Source organism: Capra hircus, chromosome 22 (assembly GCF_001704415.2).
Source record: "Capra hircus breed San Clemente chromosome 22, ASM170441v1, whole genome shotgun sequence".
NCBI classification, from domain to species: Eukaryota; Metazoa; Chordata; class Mammalia; order Artiodactyla; family Bovidae; genus Capra; species Capra hircus.
Window position 1 is genome coordinate 44,315,859 of NC_030829.1, and position 20,956 is coordinate 44,336,814.

Sequence of the window (20,956 nt, forward strand, 5' to 3'; positions counted from 1 at the left end):
TTAAGAAGTTGAGATTTTTGTCTGAACTGAGTAACTGGTCCTCAGGCTTTGGACCCAGAGAAAGCCCTTAACCATGGGATTGCACAGTTTCTACTCTTCCTCAACTCAGAAGCACCCATACGTCAGGCAGTGAGCCAAGCAGTGTGGTTGTGATCAGTTGCCTCTGTTGAGAAATTATGCTGTCAATTTCAAGTGAAAACATCCATACTAAATTTTAGAGATGCAGATCCAGATACTGAACTACTTAATTTCACAGATTGAATGCTAAAGCTCTAAGTCTGTTGACGCTACTGAATGTCTATCAGAAGAAACATCTGGTTGAAATTTTGTCATATCACAGTTGTGATTCACAAACTCGAAATGCTCCAGAATTGGATTGCCTTATCAGACTTCAGGCTCAGAACATACAGCACCGGCACATAGTTTTTTTAACAGGTAAAGCACATGCTCTTCAGTTTTCTTCTATGAATTCAGGAATGTGGATGAAAGGATTTTGTGGCACTGTGTGGGGTGTTTATGAAAATGTGGAGGAAAGGGTTTTTGAGGGCTGCGGGCAGGTGTTATAATTTTATATTTTCAAGTGTTTTATATGCAACATTTTTCCCCCCATATTAGAAAAGAGTATCAAGATGATTTCCAGTTACACTGATAACGGAATAGTGGTTGCAACTGCTGAAGACTTCATGCAAAACTTTAAAACCCTTGTGGGCTATCACAACTCAATCACAGAGGAAAACCTTCCATTGCTTGGTGCTAATGAGAATCTTGAGTCCCAGTCAGGTAACTTTTCAGTAGTTTTCATTTTCTTTAAGATAGACAGAAAAAGAATGGTTTTGCTTTGATTTCATATAATGAAAACTTATTTTGAAACTGCTCACCTCAGTGTAAACAGCTTCAGGGGAAGTGTTTCAAGGCATTTATCATTCTTTTACTTAAAATATACAAAATCTCATTTATTATACTGTAGTCTGTTGTAAGCTGTTAATGGTAGACTGCATACTAATATAGAGTAAGCATTTTCTTTGGAGGTAATGTAAGTATTACTGGCTTCTGTTGTGATTTAAAGCAGTTTAATGATAAAGTAGTAGTAATATCTATAGCTTTAGTCTTTTGTGAGATGGCCTCTGCTTTGGTTCCAGGTTTTATGTAAAATGAAAGATGTACGTTTTGTTTTCGAGGAAAAGCAGAGATGATCGAACATTTGATAGAGCTAACCAATTTAGTAGTAATCCAGTGAAGCTAGATGTCAGAATTTTTATTTTATATTTGTCTTGTCAAATACTGAATTACCGTATAACTTTAGATGCTGTTTTGACATTAACCCCTTTGGAGCTGGGAGTTGGGATTTCCCAACATTAAACGTGAACACATTTCGCAGAAGCTTTTAGCATCGGATTATCTGGACATTCACACCTAGTGTGAGTGTTGTGACTAAGTGAACTTGTGGCAGAAGACCAAGCTTTAAGGGATTGTGGACTTGCAGACCCTGACGCATTATATTGTGTGAGTAGTGTATAATTTTAAAACTTAAACAAATTGTGTATTTCAATAGAGGAGGACTTTTTGTTTTTTAAATGTAGCTCTTATAGAAAACGATGAAAAGGATGAAGAGGATATGTCTCTGGATTCAGGGGATGAAATCTCACAAATAGAAGTATGCAGCAATTTTCATTCAGAAATATTGGAGAAAGAGACCAAAGGATCACGTGGAACAGATCAAAAAAAGAATATTCAAATTGAGTTGCAATCGTCTCTTGACTTGCAAAAAGGTTTATTAGAAGATGAGACTTATCAAATTGATTCTGCAGAGAGAGCTTCTATTGATAGAGTATGCTCTGAAGGAGAGAACAGTAATTCAGTTGAACAAGATTCATATAGCAACTTTCAGGTTTATCACAGTCGATTAAATATGTCCCATCAGTTTAGTCATTTTAATGTTCTCACTCATCAGACATTTTTGGGCACACCATATGCCCTTTCATCAAGTCAGACTCAAGAAAGTGAAAATGACTTTTTATCTGCTTATACTCAAAGCTTGGATAGAGAGAACTCTCCATCTCCGTTAAGTTGGTGGAAAAGTGATTCTTGCAGGCCGTTTTCAAAAGAGAAATAATTACAGTAATTTTTAAAAACAGGTTGTTATGGACTTTTTCTGTTTCTTAAAAGTGAATTAACAATTTATATTTCTTTCTCTAAACAAACAAAAGGTTTCCTTTCTCATGGTTTTTTTTGCCCCTTATTTAAATCATGATGGCCTGTAACAGTTGAAGCCTCTGAAAATTGAAATAAATATATATATTTTTAACATATATTGTACTTGAATTATCTCATGTTGGCACTTCTAAGTTTTACACTTTATATGTCATCTGTACTTTGGCTTCAAATTGAAGCTTGTTTTATATATAAAACTAGGATATTTGCAAAAGGATAGTGCACAGTAGTGGCTTTACTTTTCTTCCTCTAATGTCAGATTATCCCAAATACTTTTGCTGAAATGATGTATCAACAACTATTGTATTTATTTAAGCTTTTGTATAGTGTTTTTACACAGGTATAAGCCAGTGATGTTAATAAATATTTACAGGATTTTGGCTCAATACCTCAGGATTTATTGAACAAAGCAATTTCATTTAGGTTATAAAACTATGTACTTAGGACTTAATACCAGGCAGCATTATTTTTTATCTTTAGACTTAACCATGTAATTGTGCCTGTTACTAAAATTTTGGTCAAGCTTTAATTTTTTTCAGTGCTTGTGTGGTCCTTAGACTTAACCAAATTCAGTTTCATATTTCAAAAGATAGGTTTCTGTTATTACAGGCAGTTTATTAACAGTTTGAAACCAACTTTCCTACAGGTTTTTAAATTGTTAGAAAAAAATGTATGTATATTTTTCAGGTGGTAAGTAAGCACTTAAGTGCTGTACCAAAGTACATGGTGGAGATAAGAATTTTGAATCCACATGTATTGGTTAAAACAATGCTTCTTCATTACTAATACAAACTTGTAGATGTTTTTAAAAACTATAGTTTCTACAATAAAAGTCATCAAAGGACTTAAAAAAACTTCCTCATAAGCCTAAGCTGAATCTGGGCTATTTTAGTAATGTTGTGACATCAGACCTTCCTTTGGCCACTAAAAGAACTTTAGGTCCTACTCTTCAAACTCTTTTTATAGAATATAATAGATAAGTGGTGTTTCAATTAGTAAGCCTACATGTAGAGTGTGGAAGAACATTATCTGTAAACTCCAGGCTGTGTTAAGGTAAGTAGATAAATACCCACATTGTGACAGAGCAGGTAACTTTTTCTTAACTGAGCTTTTATGAAACTGTTTTATTGTTTTAAATACATAATATACATACACAGCATTTTTCTACATTATGTACAAGTTTTAAATAAGCATTTAAAAAATAAATTTAGGCTACCTGTAAAAACAGTTAAGCAACAACCACATTTTATAATTTGGAACACAAATGAAGGATTTAATTTTCTACATTTAAAACGAAGAACTAAAATTCTCTTCTTGATTTGCAGCTAAAGGCATGAGATTAGTTTCCAACTCCCTTTGCTTCTGGAGAAGGCCCTGAAATCACATTGATTTGTTAGTAAGGTGTGCAAATTAACCCTATTCTATATTTACTTTGAAAACATGTTTTCAATTTTTATACCAGACTTTCTCACTCGGATACTGTACTTACTATATAGATAGATAGAACTATTATAGATTTGTAACACTGTCTTCATATTTTTAGCGTAAAACCAATAGAGATGGCCTTCCTTAAAGAGGCGCCACCCCTTACCTTTTCCTCAAATGTCTTAAAAAGATCATGAGTCTCCCTTAACATCCAGTGTATGTGCTGACTGCATTAACCTTAGTGGCTAGCACAAGGCCCTGCTGAAATAAGACATGGTCACTATATAGGTGAAGGTGTATGTATATTACATTCTTTCTCTTAACCTCACAACTATTTGTCTCCTCTAGAGTATGCTTGTCATTTTAAAAGGTAATGTAAGTAAAATCTGTGTGAATTACCGAGCTTGAGTTACAAAACTCAATCCAGGTGTAACCAATGCTAACGTGTAAAAAAAGCTAAAGGATTCTTGATAATCCTGTATTAGTGGGGGTGATTTTCTAGCTTTATAGAAAAAAAAAATGTTAACAAACACTTGAATCAACAACTTAAAATAGATGAGGCATTTGTAAATGACTGGACACGGAAAAGGTACTCCTAAAACTACAGTTTATTTGGGGAAAGTATACTGTGAATCAGAACTAACTGCAAACGCAGTTTTGTATGTCATTATTTTTTAAAGCACAGCAACAGGTGTTTCTTCAAGGCTACCTGATAGAGAAAAGTTATATAGACTTAAATATTGGATTTTTTAGCTGAGAAAGGTAATGAGTCACAGTTGGTCTGGGAGAAAAAGTCTGGTAAGACAATACATGTAATTTCACACTGAGTATATAGTGCTCTTTGGGTCTTATGTCAATGCTCTGTTCTAAACACAGCCAATACATTCATTTTTAAAAACTGTGAACTGCATTACTAAGAATTAAACCACAACTGTACTTATTTTCTGCCTTTGGTTTTCAGGCCTTATTGATCATGCTTTGCCATTTCAAATGTATGCATTTTCATTCAATAAAATTGTTTTAATACTCACGTCTCATGATTTCATGCTGGAAAGAAATACTCTAAGAGATGACAATGTGAATCAAATAGAAGAAAAGAGATGACCTAAGTCATGTAATCCATCAGTTAGGCTTAAGTAACTGCTTAGCCATTCTATCAGAGTCCTCCACCAGAATATGGTCACACCTACACTTTTGAAAGGCTCGTACCTGTCTCAGATCTGATAGTCCCTTAAGGATTGCTTGTTGTCGATCCCTGTTTTTCACCAAGTTAGGATTAAGAAGTGGGTCCCTGAGATGGTCAGAGGCAAACAGCTCTTGTTCTTGGTCTGAGGTGAGACAGGATGTAAATGACAAAAATCAAATACATTTCTGATACTATGAAATAGCCCTATGCTATAATTTTCTAGGGATTCATTAATTTATATCCTAGGAAAGCACCAATTTAAGTAATACATATTCAATACAAAATTTTATACAGTTGACTCTGAAAGAGTGAAATCCTCCCCCTCCTGGGGTAGAACAGTGTTACTCGAATACTAATTTGGGTTTTGAATTTGGGGTGGGGATGCATTTACCTACCATGTGCGTTTTCGTAGTGAGGATCCTGGGTTACAGGCCTAGACAGCGGTGCATCTGGATCCAGGTAATAGACCTCGTTGGTTCGGACATACGGAATAAAATGAAATGGATCAGAAATCCCAGGTGATAATTCTGTTTGACTATGTCCTGAGATCAGATTCTCTCTTTCATAATTACTATTTTTTAGTGTCTGAGTTTGTTGCGTTCTGCTTTTCACTGCCAGAATTGGTGGCGACTGAGACCTGTATTTTCCCAAAAGCACAATAAAGGACTTAAGCATTAATCAATCAACTATTGTGTCTTTTATTTTAGATTAAGCATTTTCTATTCTTCAGTCACATTTCAGTTTATTCTAAAGTACTTATAACATCTTAGGGAACACTATGTATAAAAGGCTTGAGTTTTATGATTTTTCCTAAAATAGGCCAATAAAACGCGATTAATATGTGCGTTATTACTACTTGCTGAGGATATACATATACAGACACTCTCTAGAACAGGGAGAAAAAAATTTACTAGCTTCTGAGGATCAATCAATGTCTGATTTGAGCCTAATGTTCATAATACAACTTATGCCACCTGAAGTAAACCTGCTGTTAGAGCCACATTCAGAGACAACTTAAACCAGATGGTTCATAATCAAAAGCAAACAATTCTACATTTGCCATTGGTTATTTTCTCATTGCTAACCAGTCATTTCCCTCTCCTCTCAATCCAAGGAGAATGTCTATTCCACTGTTGACATCTGGAAAATCAACACTGTTAAATCTGGAGCTAATAGAAAATGTCACATTTCTGCTTAGGCTGACCTTTATATCATGTAGAAAGCACTAAGTAGCAATGAAAACCATAACATACCTTTCCTTGCTAAAACAATTAGTTCTCAGAGGTTCTTCTTCCTATATAATGGATACACAAATGTAGAAAGGAGTAAATAACAGTATTTCCATGTATCCCCACAAATAATTGTAGTGGTTTACTTGTTATAATGTTTCTCAAACAATGATTTGAGCAACAGATCCTAGGTAACAGGCTAGGTATTTCTCCAGTCAGAGAAACCAAACCAGTCATTCCTGACCTTGCCCATTATTTGGATAGTTGGATTATATTTCAAAGAGTGTTGGTTCAAATATTCATTGTCGGTGGTTTTAGTCTTTAAGTTGTGTCCGGTTCTTTTGCAACCTCCTGGACTTAGCCCGCCAGGCTCCTCTGTCCATGGGATTTCCCAGGCAAAAATACTGGAGTGGGTTGCCACTTCCTTCTCCAGGGGATCTTCCCACCCCAGGGATTGAACCCAGGTCTCCTGCATTGGCAGGTGGATTCTTTACCACTGAGCCACCTGGGAAGCTCTATATGTACAGACTATAAACAAGAGTTTTGAATGGGTATTTGAATAAAGAATACTACTAATCTATACAGGGTTTAAGTGTACATTTTCTCTGTAAAGGACAGATAGTAAACTCAGCTTTGTAAGCCATGTGGTGTCTGTTGCAATTACTCTGATAAAACGTGCAGCATGAAGTTAGTCACAGACACAAGAATGAGCATGGATGTGTCCCTACAATACTGCATGTGCAGTAGCAGGCGGCAGCACTACATTTGCAGCCTGCTTCTGCACATTCAGTATTTTGCCCTTGGGCCATAGTTTGCTGACCCCTCGTGTAAAATAAACTAAAGCAAATTTCTCCTTGTCAAAACATGCATGTGAGAAACTGTAGTCTCATTCTAAAAACTTCGATGCATTTAAAGAAATAATTTTTAGAACAGCTTTACCTTTCTGACTAGCTGCCGCCTGAAACTTGGCTCAGTTTCTTGAGATGAATCAAGAACTTCTGGTGAAGTGCCTCTATTTTGAGAGATTTGTCCAGGATTACTTCTTTCAATCAAATGAAGCAGTTCCATCTGCCTTCTTACCTTTTTTTCTTCTCTCAGCTTTTGAAGTTGTTTAGGGTACTTTTCTGACGCTGGAATATACCTTCTGAGTGGCTTATTTATGTTCCAGTCAGGTCTTTTAGGACATTTCTTCATATGTTTTGTTTGCTTCTCTGTTCTTGTGGTCTGATTACACTGGTCATTATACCAGCTGTTTTCTTTTTCTAAGTTGGCTCCTTTAATCGGACTTACTAGTTCTTGATTGTTATTCTTAGTGTTAAACTGTTCATTAAATTCTGCAGCAATCTCAGGGGATGAACAATTTATAATTTCCCTCTCTGATACTGATCCACAGCGTGATTCTGTATTGGTAAATATTCCTATACTTAAGTCATCTAAAAAAAAGTTTCAAGTGATTAATTTTTCTTAAAATTGTGGTAAAATATACATAATGCAAAACTTACTCATCTTAACCATTTTTTCAAAGGTATTAAAATTGCCCTCAAAAACTTTGTTTTGAAAATAAATTCTAAAGTTGTTGTAAACCAGGGAGTTCAGCTCAGTGTTCCGTATTGACCTAGAGGGGTGGGATGGGGGAGGTGGGAAGGAGGCTCAAGAGGGAGGAGATACCTACATACATATGGCCCGTTTACCTTGTACAGCAGAGACTAATGCAACATTGTTAAGCAATTATATTCCAATAAAGAAAAACCTCTATACCCACTAAACAACTCCTTTCCTCTTCCTGCCACCTGGTGGCAACCACCATCCTACCTTCTATGATTCTGACCACTATAAACACAGGTAGAATCTAAGGTATTTGTCTTTTTGTGACTTACTTCAGTTACCATAATGTCCTCAAGGTTCATCCAAGCTGTAGCATATGTCAGAATTTCCTCCCTTTTTTAAGTGTGAGTGATACACCATTTGTGTGTCTGTAAACACATAGCCCATTACATTCCATTTTTTATTCATTCATCTGTCAGGGGACACCTGTGTTGCCTCTTTGTTTAGCTATTCAAGACCTCACTTTTTGTAGCTGTTTTGGGTATACACCCATAAGTGGACCTGCTGGACCATACAGTAATTGTATTTTAACTTTTCTGAGGCAGTGTCACAGTTTGCCATAGCAGCTGAACCATTTTACATTCCCACCAGTAAGGCACAAGTGTTCTAATTTCCCTAAATCTTTCATTAAACCCTTTTTAAGTGCACAATTCAGGGTACCAAGCACACCCATGAGGCCACACAATTCCAGAACCAATCAACACCTCCCGCAGAAACCCTGCACCCAATTTGCAGTAACTCCCCATTCCACCTCCTTCCCAAACTCCAGCAACCTCACTCTACTATCCATACGTGAACTTGTTCATCTAACCCTAGATTCCTTATACCAGTGAAACTATTAACATAAAATATTTGTGCCTCCCTGCACAACTGCCCCCTCCCCTCAACTCCAGCTTATTTCCTTCAGCATAAGGCCTTCAAGGGTCATTCAACCTGTAGCACATATCAAAATCTCAGATGATTCATTCTTAGCATATTGATTCACTCCTAGCATCACGTAATAGAGATCACTTTTTAAACCAAACTTCTAAACAGGACTGTCTGGTTTTCACTTAGAAATGCAAGATCATAATTTTTAGGGAAATGTTGACTGCTACTGATAGTGCATTTCATGTATTTTTTTAATGTTTCATGTACCATCATGCTATGCCAGCAGACTATCCCTGAATTGCATATAACCTTTCACTTTTTTCCATTTTGAAAACAAGAAAAGTTCACCATTGAAAAAAAAGACGTGAAATTTCCTTACAACTTATATGATGTTCATGGTTATATATATATGCTCTACTGTCACAACAGCTGGTAGCCTCAAACTTACAAGGGCTATATTTCCACATACGATTGAAATTTTAAATTCACAAGTAGCTAAGCAAAAGAGGTCTGGATTGCCCATTAAAAAAAAAAAAGTCCACTTATTAATCTAAATGTGTTATTCCAGGCTAGAGGTACCCCAGGACTAATTCCTACTAGTAAGGCTGCCCAGCCCACATCATTCTCATACTGGATATCGTTTGCCACTTTAGACCCATTTATATTCTCTCCCCTGCTCTCAGGCTGATTGGTAAGAACCTTATCAGTGGTATTTTGGATCCTTGGGCTTCTGTTTTTATTGAGTGTTCATATGCAGATTTCAGGAAGGGAAAAGACAATTCAGGTTATTTATTCCACTGTCTCTGTCCCTATGAGCTAACCTCAGGCTGACTACCCTTCCCAAAGGTCACGGTTCCCCTCAAAGTTCTCTATCCAACGCTTGGCTTCTAGATTCCACTAGCACTCCAGTTGCTGGCAGCACCAGTCAGAGCATCCCTGCTGTGTTCCTGCACATCCACTCCTTCGAAAATAATCCCTTTCTAAATAAGTCATCTTTAACTACTGATATTTGAGGACCCTGATGGATTATATTCCCTCAGAGTCACCCAGTGGTAATATACATAATTTCATGGTCTTAAAAACTTAGTTTGACTTTAGTTAATGTGTAGGATTTATAGAACTTTGTTATTACTCTGGACCTAGAGAAGGGACCAAACCAGATTTCACACTAAGAGCTAACATTAAAAAAAATACCAAGGGCTCATGAGCAGAATGATTTCAGATAACTAAGCAGGTTGCTTTAATCCTCTCTTCTTTTTTCAAATTCCCTTCTACTTTCCTGTCATAGGATGTGGGTAATCTTGTTATACTGAAGAAAGATCTAAGATTAACTGGCAGAAAATAGTGTTACGTAGAGAACAGATTTCTGTAAGATAGTACCAGCCAACTCCTATTTCCAGAGGAATATTATCCCCTACTTAATGGCAAGCCAAATTGTTTTTTGTCTAAGTTACCAAGACCACAAATAACTGACAGCAGGGCCTACTGGTAATTAGTTTAAAAAGTGAAGGGCTCTAGTTCAAGGTGGTGACCTATGAAGATACTGAACTCACCTCCGATGGACACACTGAACCTACATATACACATGGAACAATTTCCTCCTAAAACAAAAAACCTAAAAAACTGGCTGGGTGACCCCTACATACTGGGCAAGTGAAAAAGCCCCAGCATCAAAGCAGGTGAGAGAGGCTGAGCCACAATCAAGCTATGAACCCTGTCCTTGTGCTACAACCCACAATTGGGAGGGAACTCAAGAGCTTTCCTCCAAGGAGCGAAGGGTTTGAACCCATTGAGCATCCCCGCTTTTAAGATCTGCACAGCACAGATAATGCCCCAAAACATCTAACATGAAAACCAAAACTAGACTCAAAGCTACAGCAGAAGGGAAAAAGAGCTCTTCAAGGGTCACCTACTCCCAGGCCCAGTGCAGAGGCAGCCAATCACACTGATATGAAGGAAGCTCATTTAAAATTAGGTTGAAAAAAATATTAGTTGAAGCGTTGGCCCAAGGAGTAGGCATGTAACTTAACACATCTACGGGCTTGCTGGAATACTCACAGTGGGGGTGTGGAAAGAGGCTGGTGGGCATCACCTTTTATTTAAACACCACCACCACCACCACCACCACCACCACCAGGCCTGTTATTTCCACCTTGCTGCCCCTGCCCTATTACACTCCCAAGCTTCAAGGGGAGTGGCAGGAGGCATCTTAGCACTCTCCCTCCGCCTTGTTCTAGCTGGTGCATGCCATCTTCACCCTCTCCCCTGACCCCAGGCCAGAGAGCCGGTATCTCCTGGCAGGGAACTTCTGCGAGCACCTGGTGCCCTGGTTTCTGCAGCTGCTGCCCAGTGGCTGCCCCCTGACAGACTGGCTCTGGAGGCCAGGGTCCCATGAAACTGTAACAATCAGAGAAATAGCTCCTGACAGAGTATCAACCCCAAGGACACTGAACAAATAGCAGGCTAAAACAAACCACCAGTCTTTCTGAAAAAGATCCCTACTTGCTTTTCCAAAAGGTTTAGCCTGAAGGAAAGGCTTCAGTTTGGCACACATCAAGGGGCCAATGGATAAGCTCTCAGAGAATGGAGGTCATTAGATATAATCTTGGCATTTTTCCTCTGCCTTACGCCAGCAAGGCAGTGTTTCCGGAAAAGTTTATACACTATGCTTGTATGGTGTCCCAAGTTCTGCAGGTGCCACCAGGGGACACCTCTACAACACCTGGTTCTAGTGGCCAAGGGCTTCTGCTTGCAGGCCCCACAGGACTGTAACCAATGGGGCTTGTGTTCCAGGCCTCATGAGACTACAACAACTGAAGAGACAATTACTGGCAGGTTACCAACCACAGGGCACTGGATAAACAAAACTGAAACTCACACTCTCATCTTCCCTGAAAAAGGTCTAGGGGCAGGCCTCAGGTCTGCACACACCCAGAGTCCTGCTGCGCTTCTCACAGCGACCCATCTCACGGTTACCTCTGCCTCACTTCAGCCTGCTGCTATCTCCCAGGAAAGAGCTTTATACTTGTTTGGAGCCCCAATCTGTGCTACTGACAGTATAAACATTATGGTATATACCTGAAACCAATGTTATGTCAGTTATATCTCAATTTTACATTTTAAAACAAGATAAGAAGTTACTGGAAGTTACTTTTTTAAAATTACTTTAAAAAAGAAATTTCCTGGACATACAGGTGGAGGGCTGAAAGGATTCATAGTAAACCTATAATAATGACACCCAACATGGGTATTACTTAATTACTTATGTAAAAACTTCAAAAGAAGCACATGAAAAAATACTTAACGTCAGCAGTCATGATGAGAGCACTTTATAACCATGAGAGTTAGTACGAGTGAGGATATAAAGAAACTGGAAACTTCATACATCACTGGTGGGAATGTAAAACGGTATGGCTGCTTTGGAAGACAATTTAGTAGTTCTTCAAAACTTGAAACATACAGTTACTCTATGACTTTGCAATGCTACTCTTCTCCCCCAAGAGACTGAAAATTTATGTCTACATAAAAATTTGTACAGTAATGCTCACAGCAGCATTATTTCTAAATAGCCAAAAAGTGGAAGTAAATGTCCTCAACTGATGGAGGAATAGAAACAAAATATGGTGGTATATGCATAAAATGGAAAACTGTTCAGTGATCAAAAGAATGAAGTGCTTACTGTCATATGTTATAATACAGATGACCCTTAAAACATGCTAACTGAAAGAATCCAGACAGAAAAGATTTTAATCATACGGATTGTCCAGAATAGACAAATCTAGAGACAGAAAGTAGTCTGGTGGTTGCCCAGGAGTAGAGAGGAAGAAGGAAATGGAGAATGACTGTGGATGGGTACAGAGTTTCTTTTTGGAGTGGCAAAAATGTTCTAAAAAATAACTATGGTGATGGCTGTACAACTCTGAATATAAAAACTGAATTGTATCCTTTAAAAAACACTGAATTGTATCCTTTAAGGGGGTTAATTTAATGCTATGTAAATTATATCTTAATAAAGCTGCTATAGCAAAATTAAAAACCAAGAGATAAAACCTTCATATTCTAACTCTTAACTTGAAAACCTTAAATTCCTTTAAATTTTAAACTTTAATTTAACTTAATTTTAATTGTGATTTTAAGTAAACTTTAGGCCAAATCACAATTTATCAACCAGTACCTGTCTGCACAGCAGTGTCCTTCCTGGGAGAGGCTGTAGAGTTGATACATGTATCCATTTTACTGCTCACTTTATCCAAGCCATGTCTTGAGTTTGCAGTGTTGTTAGTAGAGGCATTATATTCCACTTGTATTCTATCAACTGGCAAGAGAAATCAGTTATCTGATAAAATGATACAGCAGCAAGTAAATAAATATGACTTTTAGTTTAATCAAGTAGTGTAAACACTGCAATAAAAATTTAGAAGGGTTAGCCTGACGTTTCCTATAAAAAGTGATCAGCATTTTTATCCCTTACTGAACTTAGGGAGATTACTTCATGGACAACTCTGTACAAATGGGTACAAAAGTATACATTTTACCTATTGTGAGGGAAATGTTAAGAAAATACATGTGAAAAGATACTGGAAAGTTCAGCATTATTTAGTTCTACTCTTAACGCAGTTTGCCAAGTAAGCATTATAAAATTACATTAGTTCAAAGTCTGAAATCCCTTAAAAAGTATTTAGTTAACAAGCGTTTAAAGGTATTAAAAACAGGCAATTATTCTCAATCTTAAAAAAATGCTATAATTATAAATAAAATTCCAGTTGTGCTTACTGCCTAGATTTTGAATCAATCTAGAAGGGTCATGTCCCTTCTGAGCCAATTCTCGGATTCTCTGCTCTTGTTTCAGTCTCTGGGCCAGCTCCTGCGCTCTCTGCATCGTCTGGAACAGCTTATTCGTCTGCAGAGTCATCATTTCCTATCAATGTTGAAGCGCACAAAGTTATTAAATACAATTATCAAACATGTACAGACTTGACTATTATCTCTCAGTAATAATAATTTTCTAAGTCCCTACTGTATGCCGACACTATTCAAGAAACTGAGTAGAGCAGCCAACAGAACAAAGTTCCTTCCTTTCTGGAGCTCATGTTTTAGTATCTTTTTCTACAGCTATATTAGACCACAAACACAAAAACTCTTTCACCCACTCAAGATTATACTAATAAAGTTTCCAAAGCTTCTAAAACCAATGGTCAACTCCATAATTTTATTAAGGTGCAAGAAAACTAGAGAGGCCAGAAAGTTTGAGTTTCTTCATGTTACAAAAAAATCACAAACTTTTTGGCCAACCCACTAGATAATTAAGAACTAATACTCAAGATTTATGGTCATTTTTTATAATTCAAGCAAATAACATTCTTTTTTCATGTACGTAGTTATTTCACAGATGTAGTTGGCTCAGCATATTCTATGTATCCAAATCAGAACCTAAACCATTTGTACATTCATCAGCTAATTCTGAAGCAAAGGTTGCAAGCGGGAACTGGCAAGAAAAGGCATGCTCCCATGCCCCCATGCCACCTCCAAGCTCCAGGGCAAGTGCTCTACTGCCTATTCTCTGAATCTTATGAACCTTTTGCGATCGAACGTCACTGTATAACCTGCTCTTTGTCAGGTCCACTCAAACACAGCACTTGATATCACCATACCTATACAGTCTGTACCACTGGCTACAGAAGGTCTCCTACTCTTTTTAACAGATCTTTAATTAGCACAGAGGAATCCTCTAACATAGTAACAGAATCTATGATCAATCCCAGCCAGTCATTCTGCAAGTAAATGCTCCTGTTCACAAATGAATAGAGACAGAAAGCCCAATCATTTCTCTTAACATATCTAGAAATTTATTAATAACCATTGCTTAGGAAACACTTCAAAATTAAGCATATGGAAAATTTTTGTTTTATGTTGAAAGAACTCATCTTGACCTCCCCTCTCCTCAGAGAGAAAAAAATAGCATCTGTGAAAAAATCTTTTGAAAAAATAAAAGCTCCAGCTTTCTTCCTAATTACAAAACCTTTACACAAAGCTTTAATGTTTCTGCATACAGCTTCACTATTTCAAAATACATGCAAATATTCTGGTTATTTTTCCTTTAAAAACAAACCCACTTAAAAAAAAACAAACCCACTTTTACTTTAAAATGTCACCATTAGGATACAGATAACCTACTTCCTTTTGTTTTTGCTTAAGTATGTCTTCTTCATACTGTCTCTGCATCTGTTCTCGTTCCCGGGCTAAGCGGCGCTCCTCCTCTTGCTCCTCCTTCTTTCTCTGCTCTTCTTCGAGCTGCTTTTTCTTGCGCTTCTCTTCTACTTGAGCAGTGATAGCTTTCTACTCATAAACAGTAACATAAATCACTGTCATAAATCTAAAAAATTCACACAGCATTTTTCTGGTGTTTCAAAATGTTCATCAATATACAGAAGGTAGTATGTACATGAGTTAAGTTAGAATGTCAAATTAAATTAGAATGTCAGGTTTTTCCCATCTCCCACCTGTCAAGTTCTACATGCCTTTTCTTTTTAATCCCAGGAGGGCTCTTAGAGGAACTGTCAGTGTTTAACATAGTGCCTAGTAAAAATAGCAGATGCTCTATAAATGTCTGTTCACTTAATTGACTGTTAACTACATGAACTAAGCCTAATTCTTCACACAGTAGACATTTTAAAGAATTATTAGACATTCAAGTCCCTTTAGTATTAGACTAAAATTAGGGTAGAATTTTAATCTTAGTTTCCTTTCTTATATTATCTGCTAGATTTCTTAGTCATAATTTTACCTCAATCCTTTATATATATTTCCCTTCAAAGACCTAATTCAAAGACCCTGAGCAGAATTCAGAAAAACTGGAGGGGAAAAAAACAACAACAAAAACAACTTAATACTATTAACTTAAACAGATTCAGTATCATTTCAGATACACAACCTATACATTAGAGACCTTCTCTCTTGGAAGGCAGGTGGCTGTACCATGTGATACAACCTAGTTCTCAACATGAGCATGATTCTAATATAACGCCAGTTGGGGTAGGGATTAGATGTAATCACAGGATTGTACAAGGCTTGTGCTCTAAATTTACAGCAAAATTTTAATTTCCATTCACTTAGGTATTTAGGCCCTGACTACTAACTATTAAGGCAAAGAACAACACATTACAATGCAATACCTGATGTTCTAACTGCTTTTGTCGCCTCCTGTCTCGTTCTTCAATCTGAGCTGGGTCCAAAAGAGCAGTCATAGAACGGAGAAAGCTGGCAAGACAGATATATTAGCTACTTAAAACCCACAAATGTGAGTTTAACAAAGTACTAACTCATTTTTGTTCGAAATACATCATTTCTACTTTTTTTTTTTTTTATAGGCAAGAAGGAGATTAATACAGAACACCTGAAAGAGGTGCAAGTGGGAAGGCAAGGAGCTCTGCCGAGTCATTTCTACTATAAATAAACATAGGGAACTGAAGACAGTTAAGATATGAACAGACAACAGCCCTAAAAAACAGCACACAGACTTTCTTAAACATCAATAAATACTGAAGAATGAACTTACTTCGTTTTCTGAATGTTTGCCACAGCTGTATCTCTAAAAGGTTTCACTGTATGTTCCTCCTCTGAAGGTTCAATCTGGCTTCCAACTGTAGGTGTATACAGACTGCTGATATCAGCCAGCTCCTGAGTGTCCGGAGAGACACAGAAGTACTCTGGTTGTTTTTGCACTGACTGAGAGGATAGTCGAGACTGAGAACCGGGATAGTTCTTTAAGGAATCAAAATGCATCGCCCATCTGTCATGTTCCTCACCCTAATCACGACAAACAAGACCTGCTAAGAACTTTAATAACTCTTCTTACATTTAAAATCCCAAATGACAAATAACACAATTTCTAAAAGTCACCACACAGCAAAACAAGTGTCATGAAAATTAACAAAACTGCATTCTGTATTGATTCCACATACGTTGAGATAGCTAAGCTTAGAGAATATGAAAAACTCAAAGAATTAGGAAATGTCTAACAAGTTACAAGAAACTATGCAAAATCGCACTTACTAAATTCATTCAAAAAGGGTTCACAAGAGCAAATGTGGAAAAATTTAAATATTCTAGTCTTGTCATGCAGTTTTAGGGTACTTTTAAGTTTATGATTAAAGATGTTTAATTTTTTTCCCTGTATACCCATGAAACTTTATAAATTACCATTGAGGATATAATTTTCTCCTCTGCTTTTTTTTGCCGGTCATCTTCTATTTGTTTGTTCAACTCTTCAATCCATTTTCTCTGCTGTTCTTGTTTCACAGCACTGAAAGGGTGCGCCAGCAGTACTGCTTCCTAAGCAACAGTCATCAATACCATTAAAAGTTTACATTTCTTTTCCTAATCATTTTATCTTTTACAAATCTTTCCAAAGAATTTATATATATTTAATTTGATAATATATTTATTTGTAAGAGATGCAATAATTTTAAACAAAAAAAGTCAAGTATACAAGGAGCCCTCATAGTCAACAAGAGTCTGAAATGCAGTGAAGTGAAGTCGCTCAGTTGTGTCCACCTCTTTGTGACCCCATAGACTGTAGCCTACCAGGATCCTCCATCCATGGAATTTCCCAGGCAAGAGTACTGGAGTGGGTTGCCGTTTCCTTCTCCAGGGGATCTTCCCAATCCAGGGATTGAACTCAGGTATCCTGCATTGCAGGCAGACGCTTTACCATCTGAGCCACCAGGGGGACAGTACTTGGGCGCAATCTCAAAAACAACAGAATAATCTCAGTTCGTTTCCAAGGCAAATCATTCAACATCATAGTAATCCAAGTCTATGCCTCAACCACTGATGCTGAAGAAGCTAAAGTTGACCAAATCTATGAAGATGTCTTCCATCTTCTAGAAATAACCAAACACAGATGTCCTTTTCATCATAGGGGACTGGAATGCAAAAGCAGGAAGAGATACCTGGAATAAAGGCAAGTTTGGCCTTGGAATACAAAATAAAGCACAGCAAAGGCTAATAGAGTTTTGTCAAGGAACACACTGGTCATAGCAAACATCCTTTTTCAACAACAGAAGAGACGACTCAATATGTGGACATCACCAAGTGGTCAACATTAAAATCAGAATGATTATGTTCTTTGCAGTTGAAGAGAGAAGCTTTATATAGACAGCAAAAACAAGACCTGGAGCTGACTGGCTCATTCCATTAGCTCCTTTGCATAATTCAGGCTCAAACTGAAGAAAGTAGGGAAAATCACTATGCTATTCAGGTATGACCTAAATCAAATCCCTTATGATTACACAGTGGAAGTGAGGAATAGATTCAAGGGAATAGATCTGTTAGACAGAATGCCTGAAGAACTGTGGATGGAGGTTCATAACACTGTACAGAAGGAAATGATCAAAACCATCGCAAAGGAAAAGAAACACAAGAAGGCAAAGTGGCTGTTTGAGGAGGATTTACAAATAGCTGAGGAAAAAAGAGAAGTGAAAGGCCAAGGAGAAAGAGAAAATTATACCCAACTGAATGCAGAGTCCCAGAGAATAGGAAGGAGTGATAAAGCCTTCTAAAATGAATAATGTAAAGAAATGGAGGAAAATAATAAAATGGGAAAGACTAGAGATAACTTCAAGGAAGTTGGCACTATCAAGGGTACATTTCATGCAAGGATGGGCATAATAAAGGACAAAAATGGTATGGACCTAAAAGAAGAGATTAAGAAGAGGTGGCAACTATTCAAGAAAGGTCTTAATGACCCAGATAACCACGATGGTATGGTCACTCATCTAGAACAGGACATTCTGCAACAAAAGTCAAGTGATCCTTAGGAAGCATTACTACGAACAAAGCTAAGGGAAGTGATGGAATTCTAGCTGAGCTACTATAAATCCTAGAAAATGATGCTGTTATAGTGTTCTACTTGGTATGTCGGCAAATTTGGAAAACTCAGTAGTGGTCAAAGGGCTGGAAAAGGTCAGCTTTCATTCCAATTCCAAAGAAACGCAATGCCAAAGAATGTTCAAACTACTGTATAACTATGCTCATTTCACATGCTACCAAGGTTATGCTCAAAATCTTTCAAGCTAGAGAAATTCCAGAAGTACAAGCTGGGTTTTGAAGAGCAGAGGAACCAGAGATCAAATTGCCAACATTTGTTGGATCATGGAGAAAGCAAGAGAATTCCAGAGAAATATCTACTTCTGCTTCATTGAATACACTAAAGCTTTTGTGTGGATCACAGCAAACTATGGAAAATTCTCAGAGATGGGAGTACCAGACCACTTTACCTGTATTCTGAGAAACCTGTATGCAGGTCAAGACACAAGAGTTAGAACCAGACATGGACAACAGGCCGGTCCAACATGGAAAAGCAGTATGTCAAGGCTGTATTGTCACCCTGCTTATTTAACTTCTATGCAGAATACATCACGCAAAATGCCAGGATGGATGAATCACTAGCTGGAATAAAGACTGATGGGAGAAATATCAACAACTTCAGATATGCAGATGATACTTCCCTAATGGCAGAAAGTGAAGAGAAACTAAAGAGCCTCTTGATGAGGGTCAAAGAGGTGAGTGAAAAAACTGGCTTGAAACTCATCATTAAAAAAACTCACATTATGGCAGCCAGTTCTATCACTTCATGGCAAATGGGAAAAAGTGGGAACAGTGGCAGATTTTATTTTCTTGGGCTCCAAAATCACTGCAGACATTGACCACAGCCATGAAATTAAAAAGAAGCTTGCTCCTTGGAAGAAAAGCTATGACAAAAACTAAACAGTGTATTAACACAGAGACATCACTTTGTTGACAAAGGTCCATATAGTCAAAGCTATGGCTTTTCCAGTAGTCATGTTCGGATGTGAGAACTGGACCATAAAGAAGGCTGAGCGCCAGAGAACTGATGCTATCCTATTGGTGCTGAAGAAGACCCCTGAGAGTCTGCAAGGAGATCAAACCAGTTGATCTTAAAAGATGTCAATATTCACTGGGAGAACCATTGTTAAAGCTGAAGTTCCAATAATCTGGCCACGTGATGCCAAGAGCCGATGCACTGCAAAAGATCCTGATGCTGGGAAAGAGTGAAGGCAAATGGAGAACGGGGAAACAGAGGTTAAGATGGTTAGTTATTATCACTGATTCAATGGACATGAAATTGAGCAAACTCGAAGAAATAGTAGAGGACAGAGGAATCTGGTATGCTACAGTCTGTGGTGTTGCTGAGTTGGACACAACTTAGCAACTAAAAAGCAATACAAGTCAATATTTCAGAATGATATTTTTAACACATACTAGCAGAAGGATATAACTAACAGTAAAGAAAGGAAATTTTCTAATGAAAATTCTAAATTTCTAATGAAAATAGAAAATTCTCCAAAACAACTACAGATTTTAAAATTTCTAGCCTAATATAGTCTCATTTACTTTGAAAGGAAATTACTAATGGTCTGAATAGATGACTACTGTTTACACCTGGCTTCAGAATACAAAAACACTACTTTAGGACCAATAATCAGGAGGATATAACAGAGCCAGCTGCTTTCTCTTTTGAATCATGATGTCTCTCAGTATATTTTTCCCCCCATTTCTGCTGTGACAGCTCTATCAAGATCTGTGATACTTCAATAAGAAAAATACGTTGTGTCCAGAATAAGTCCCTGAATTTTATGAAAAAAACAAAAAAAACCCAGCAGCATAAAAGTTTATTGTTGTTTTAACCTAGGAGAGTTTACTATGCTTTAACAAAAAAGAAAAGGATATATTCTACTCAAACTGTCTTGAAAGGCAAGTTATGCAACGAAACATTCTGTTACATGACATAACTACAGGACATAATTTTAAAACCAGTTTGACAGAATAAGATAATGGAGATATACCTTACAATATTACTTTCTGTCCATATTTTCATCAGAAATAATGGCAAAGCTCAAAGTTTACAACCAAGTGCCTTGATCAAAGGAAATACTTAAACAAAAAGGAAAAATTTTAGTATCTCAGATGCTCCCACACATTTTTAAACAGAAAAAAACTATCCATTAAAGTCTAAAAAAACTACTCAAAAGGAGCTTTATCTTCAGGTTAAGGGATTTAACAATTCTAGTTTTAGAAATTTATTTTAGAGATCAAACTGGGGGTGGGGGGAAGGACCCTTTGAACTCTTTAAAAAATTCACAGGGTCATCCAGTGGTTAGGAGTCCATGCTTTCATTGCCAAGGGAGCAGGTTCAATCCCTGGTCAGGGAACTAAGATCCCACAAGCAGGGCAAAGTGGCCAAGAAAACAAAAATAAAACAAAAAAATTCACAACAAATGGCATGAATCATCATAGAATCCTATAATCTGTTTCTTAAGTCTGATGTAACTAGATTTGGTTTTAAATTTTGGTGAAGTCTCAAATTATTCAAAAATAAGACACAAGTCAAAATACCTTTGAAAACTCT

General features: G+C 37.2%; 2 protein-coding genes across 6 annotated transcripts in view; one reads left to right on the plus strand and one right to left on the minus strand.

Annotated features, from left to right (window-relative positions):
* FAM208A (family with sequence similarity 208 member A) overlaps positions 1-4,662 on the plus strand; it is a 52,147-nt gene extending 47,485 nt beyond the window's left edge. For 2 of the 4 annotated variants that reach the window (XM_013973573.2, XM_005695832.3), the window contains exons 22-24: positions 257-435; positions 616-780; positions 1,581-4,662. In XM_013973573.2, the coding sequence (XP_013829027.2) occupies positions 257-435; positions 616-780; positions 1,581-2,113 (877 nt within the window). In that variant the 3' untranslated portion in view covers positions 2,114-4,662. Of the gene's footprint in view, positions 1-256; positions 436-615; positions 781-1,303 lie in introns of all 4 variants that reach the window. The other 2 variants (XM_005695833.3, XM_013973574.2) reach the window with 2 other exon arrangements.
* CCDC66 (coiled-coil domain containing 66) overlaps positions 3,311-20,956 on the minus strand; it is a 49,428-nt gene continuing 31,782 nt past the window's right edge. Inside the window, exons 9-19 of one of the 2 annotated variants that reach the window (XM_005695834.3) lie at positions 16,726-16,857; positions 16,082-16,332; positions 15,699-15,783; positions 14,701-14,862; positions 13,300-13,444; positions 12,701-12,841; positions 6,991-7,484; positions 6,076-6,116; positions 5,218-5,459; positions 4,846-4,964; positions 3,311-3,585 (exon numbers count right to left, since the gene is read on the minus strand). In XM_005695834.3, the coding sequence (XP_005695891.1) occupies positions 3,499-3,585; positions 4,846-4,964; positions 5,218-5,459; positions 6,076-6,116; positions 6,991-7,484; positions 12,701-12,841; positions 13,300-13,444; positions 14,701-14,862; positions 15,699-15,783; positions 16,082-16,332; positions 16,726-16,857 (1,899 nt within the window). In that variant the 3' untranslated portion in view covers positions 3,311-3,498. Of the gene's footprint in view, positions 4,965-5,217; positions 5,460-6,075; positions 6,117-6,990; positions 7,485-12,700; positions 12,842-13,299; positions 13,445-14,700; positions 14,863-15,698; positions 15,784-16,081; positions 16,333-16,725; positions 16,858-20,956 lie in introns of both variants that reach the window. The other variant, XM_018067048.1, reaches the window with a different exon arrangement.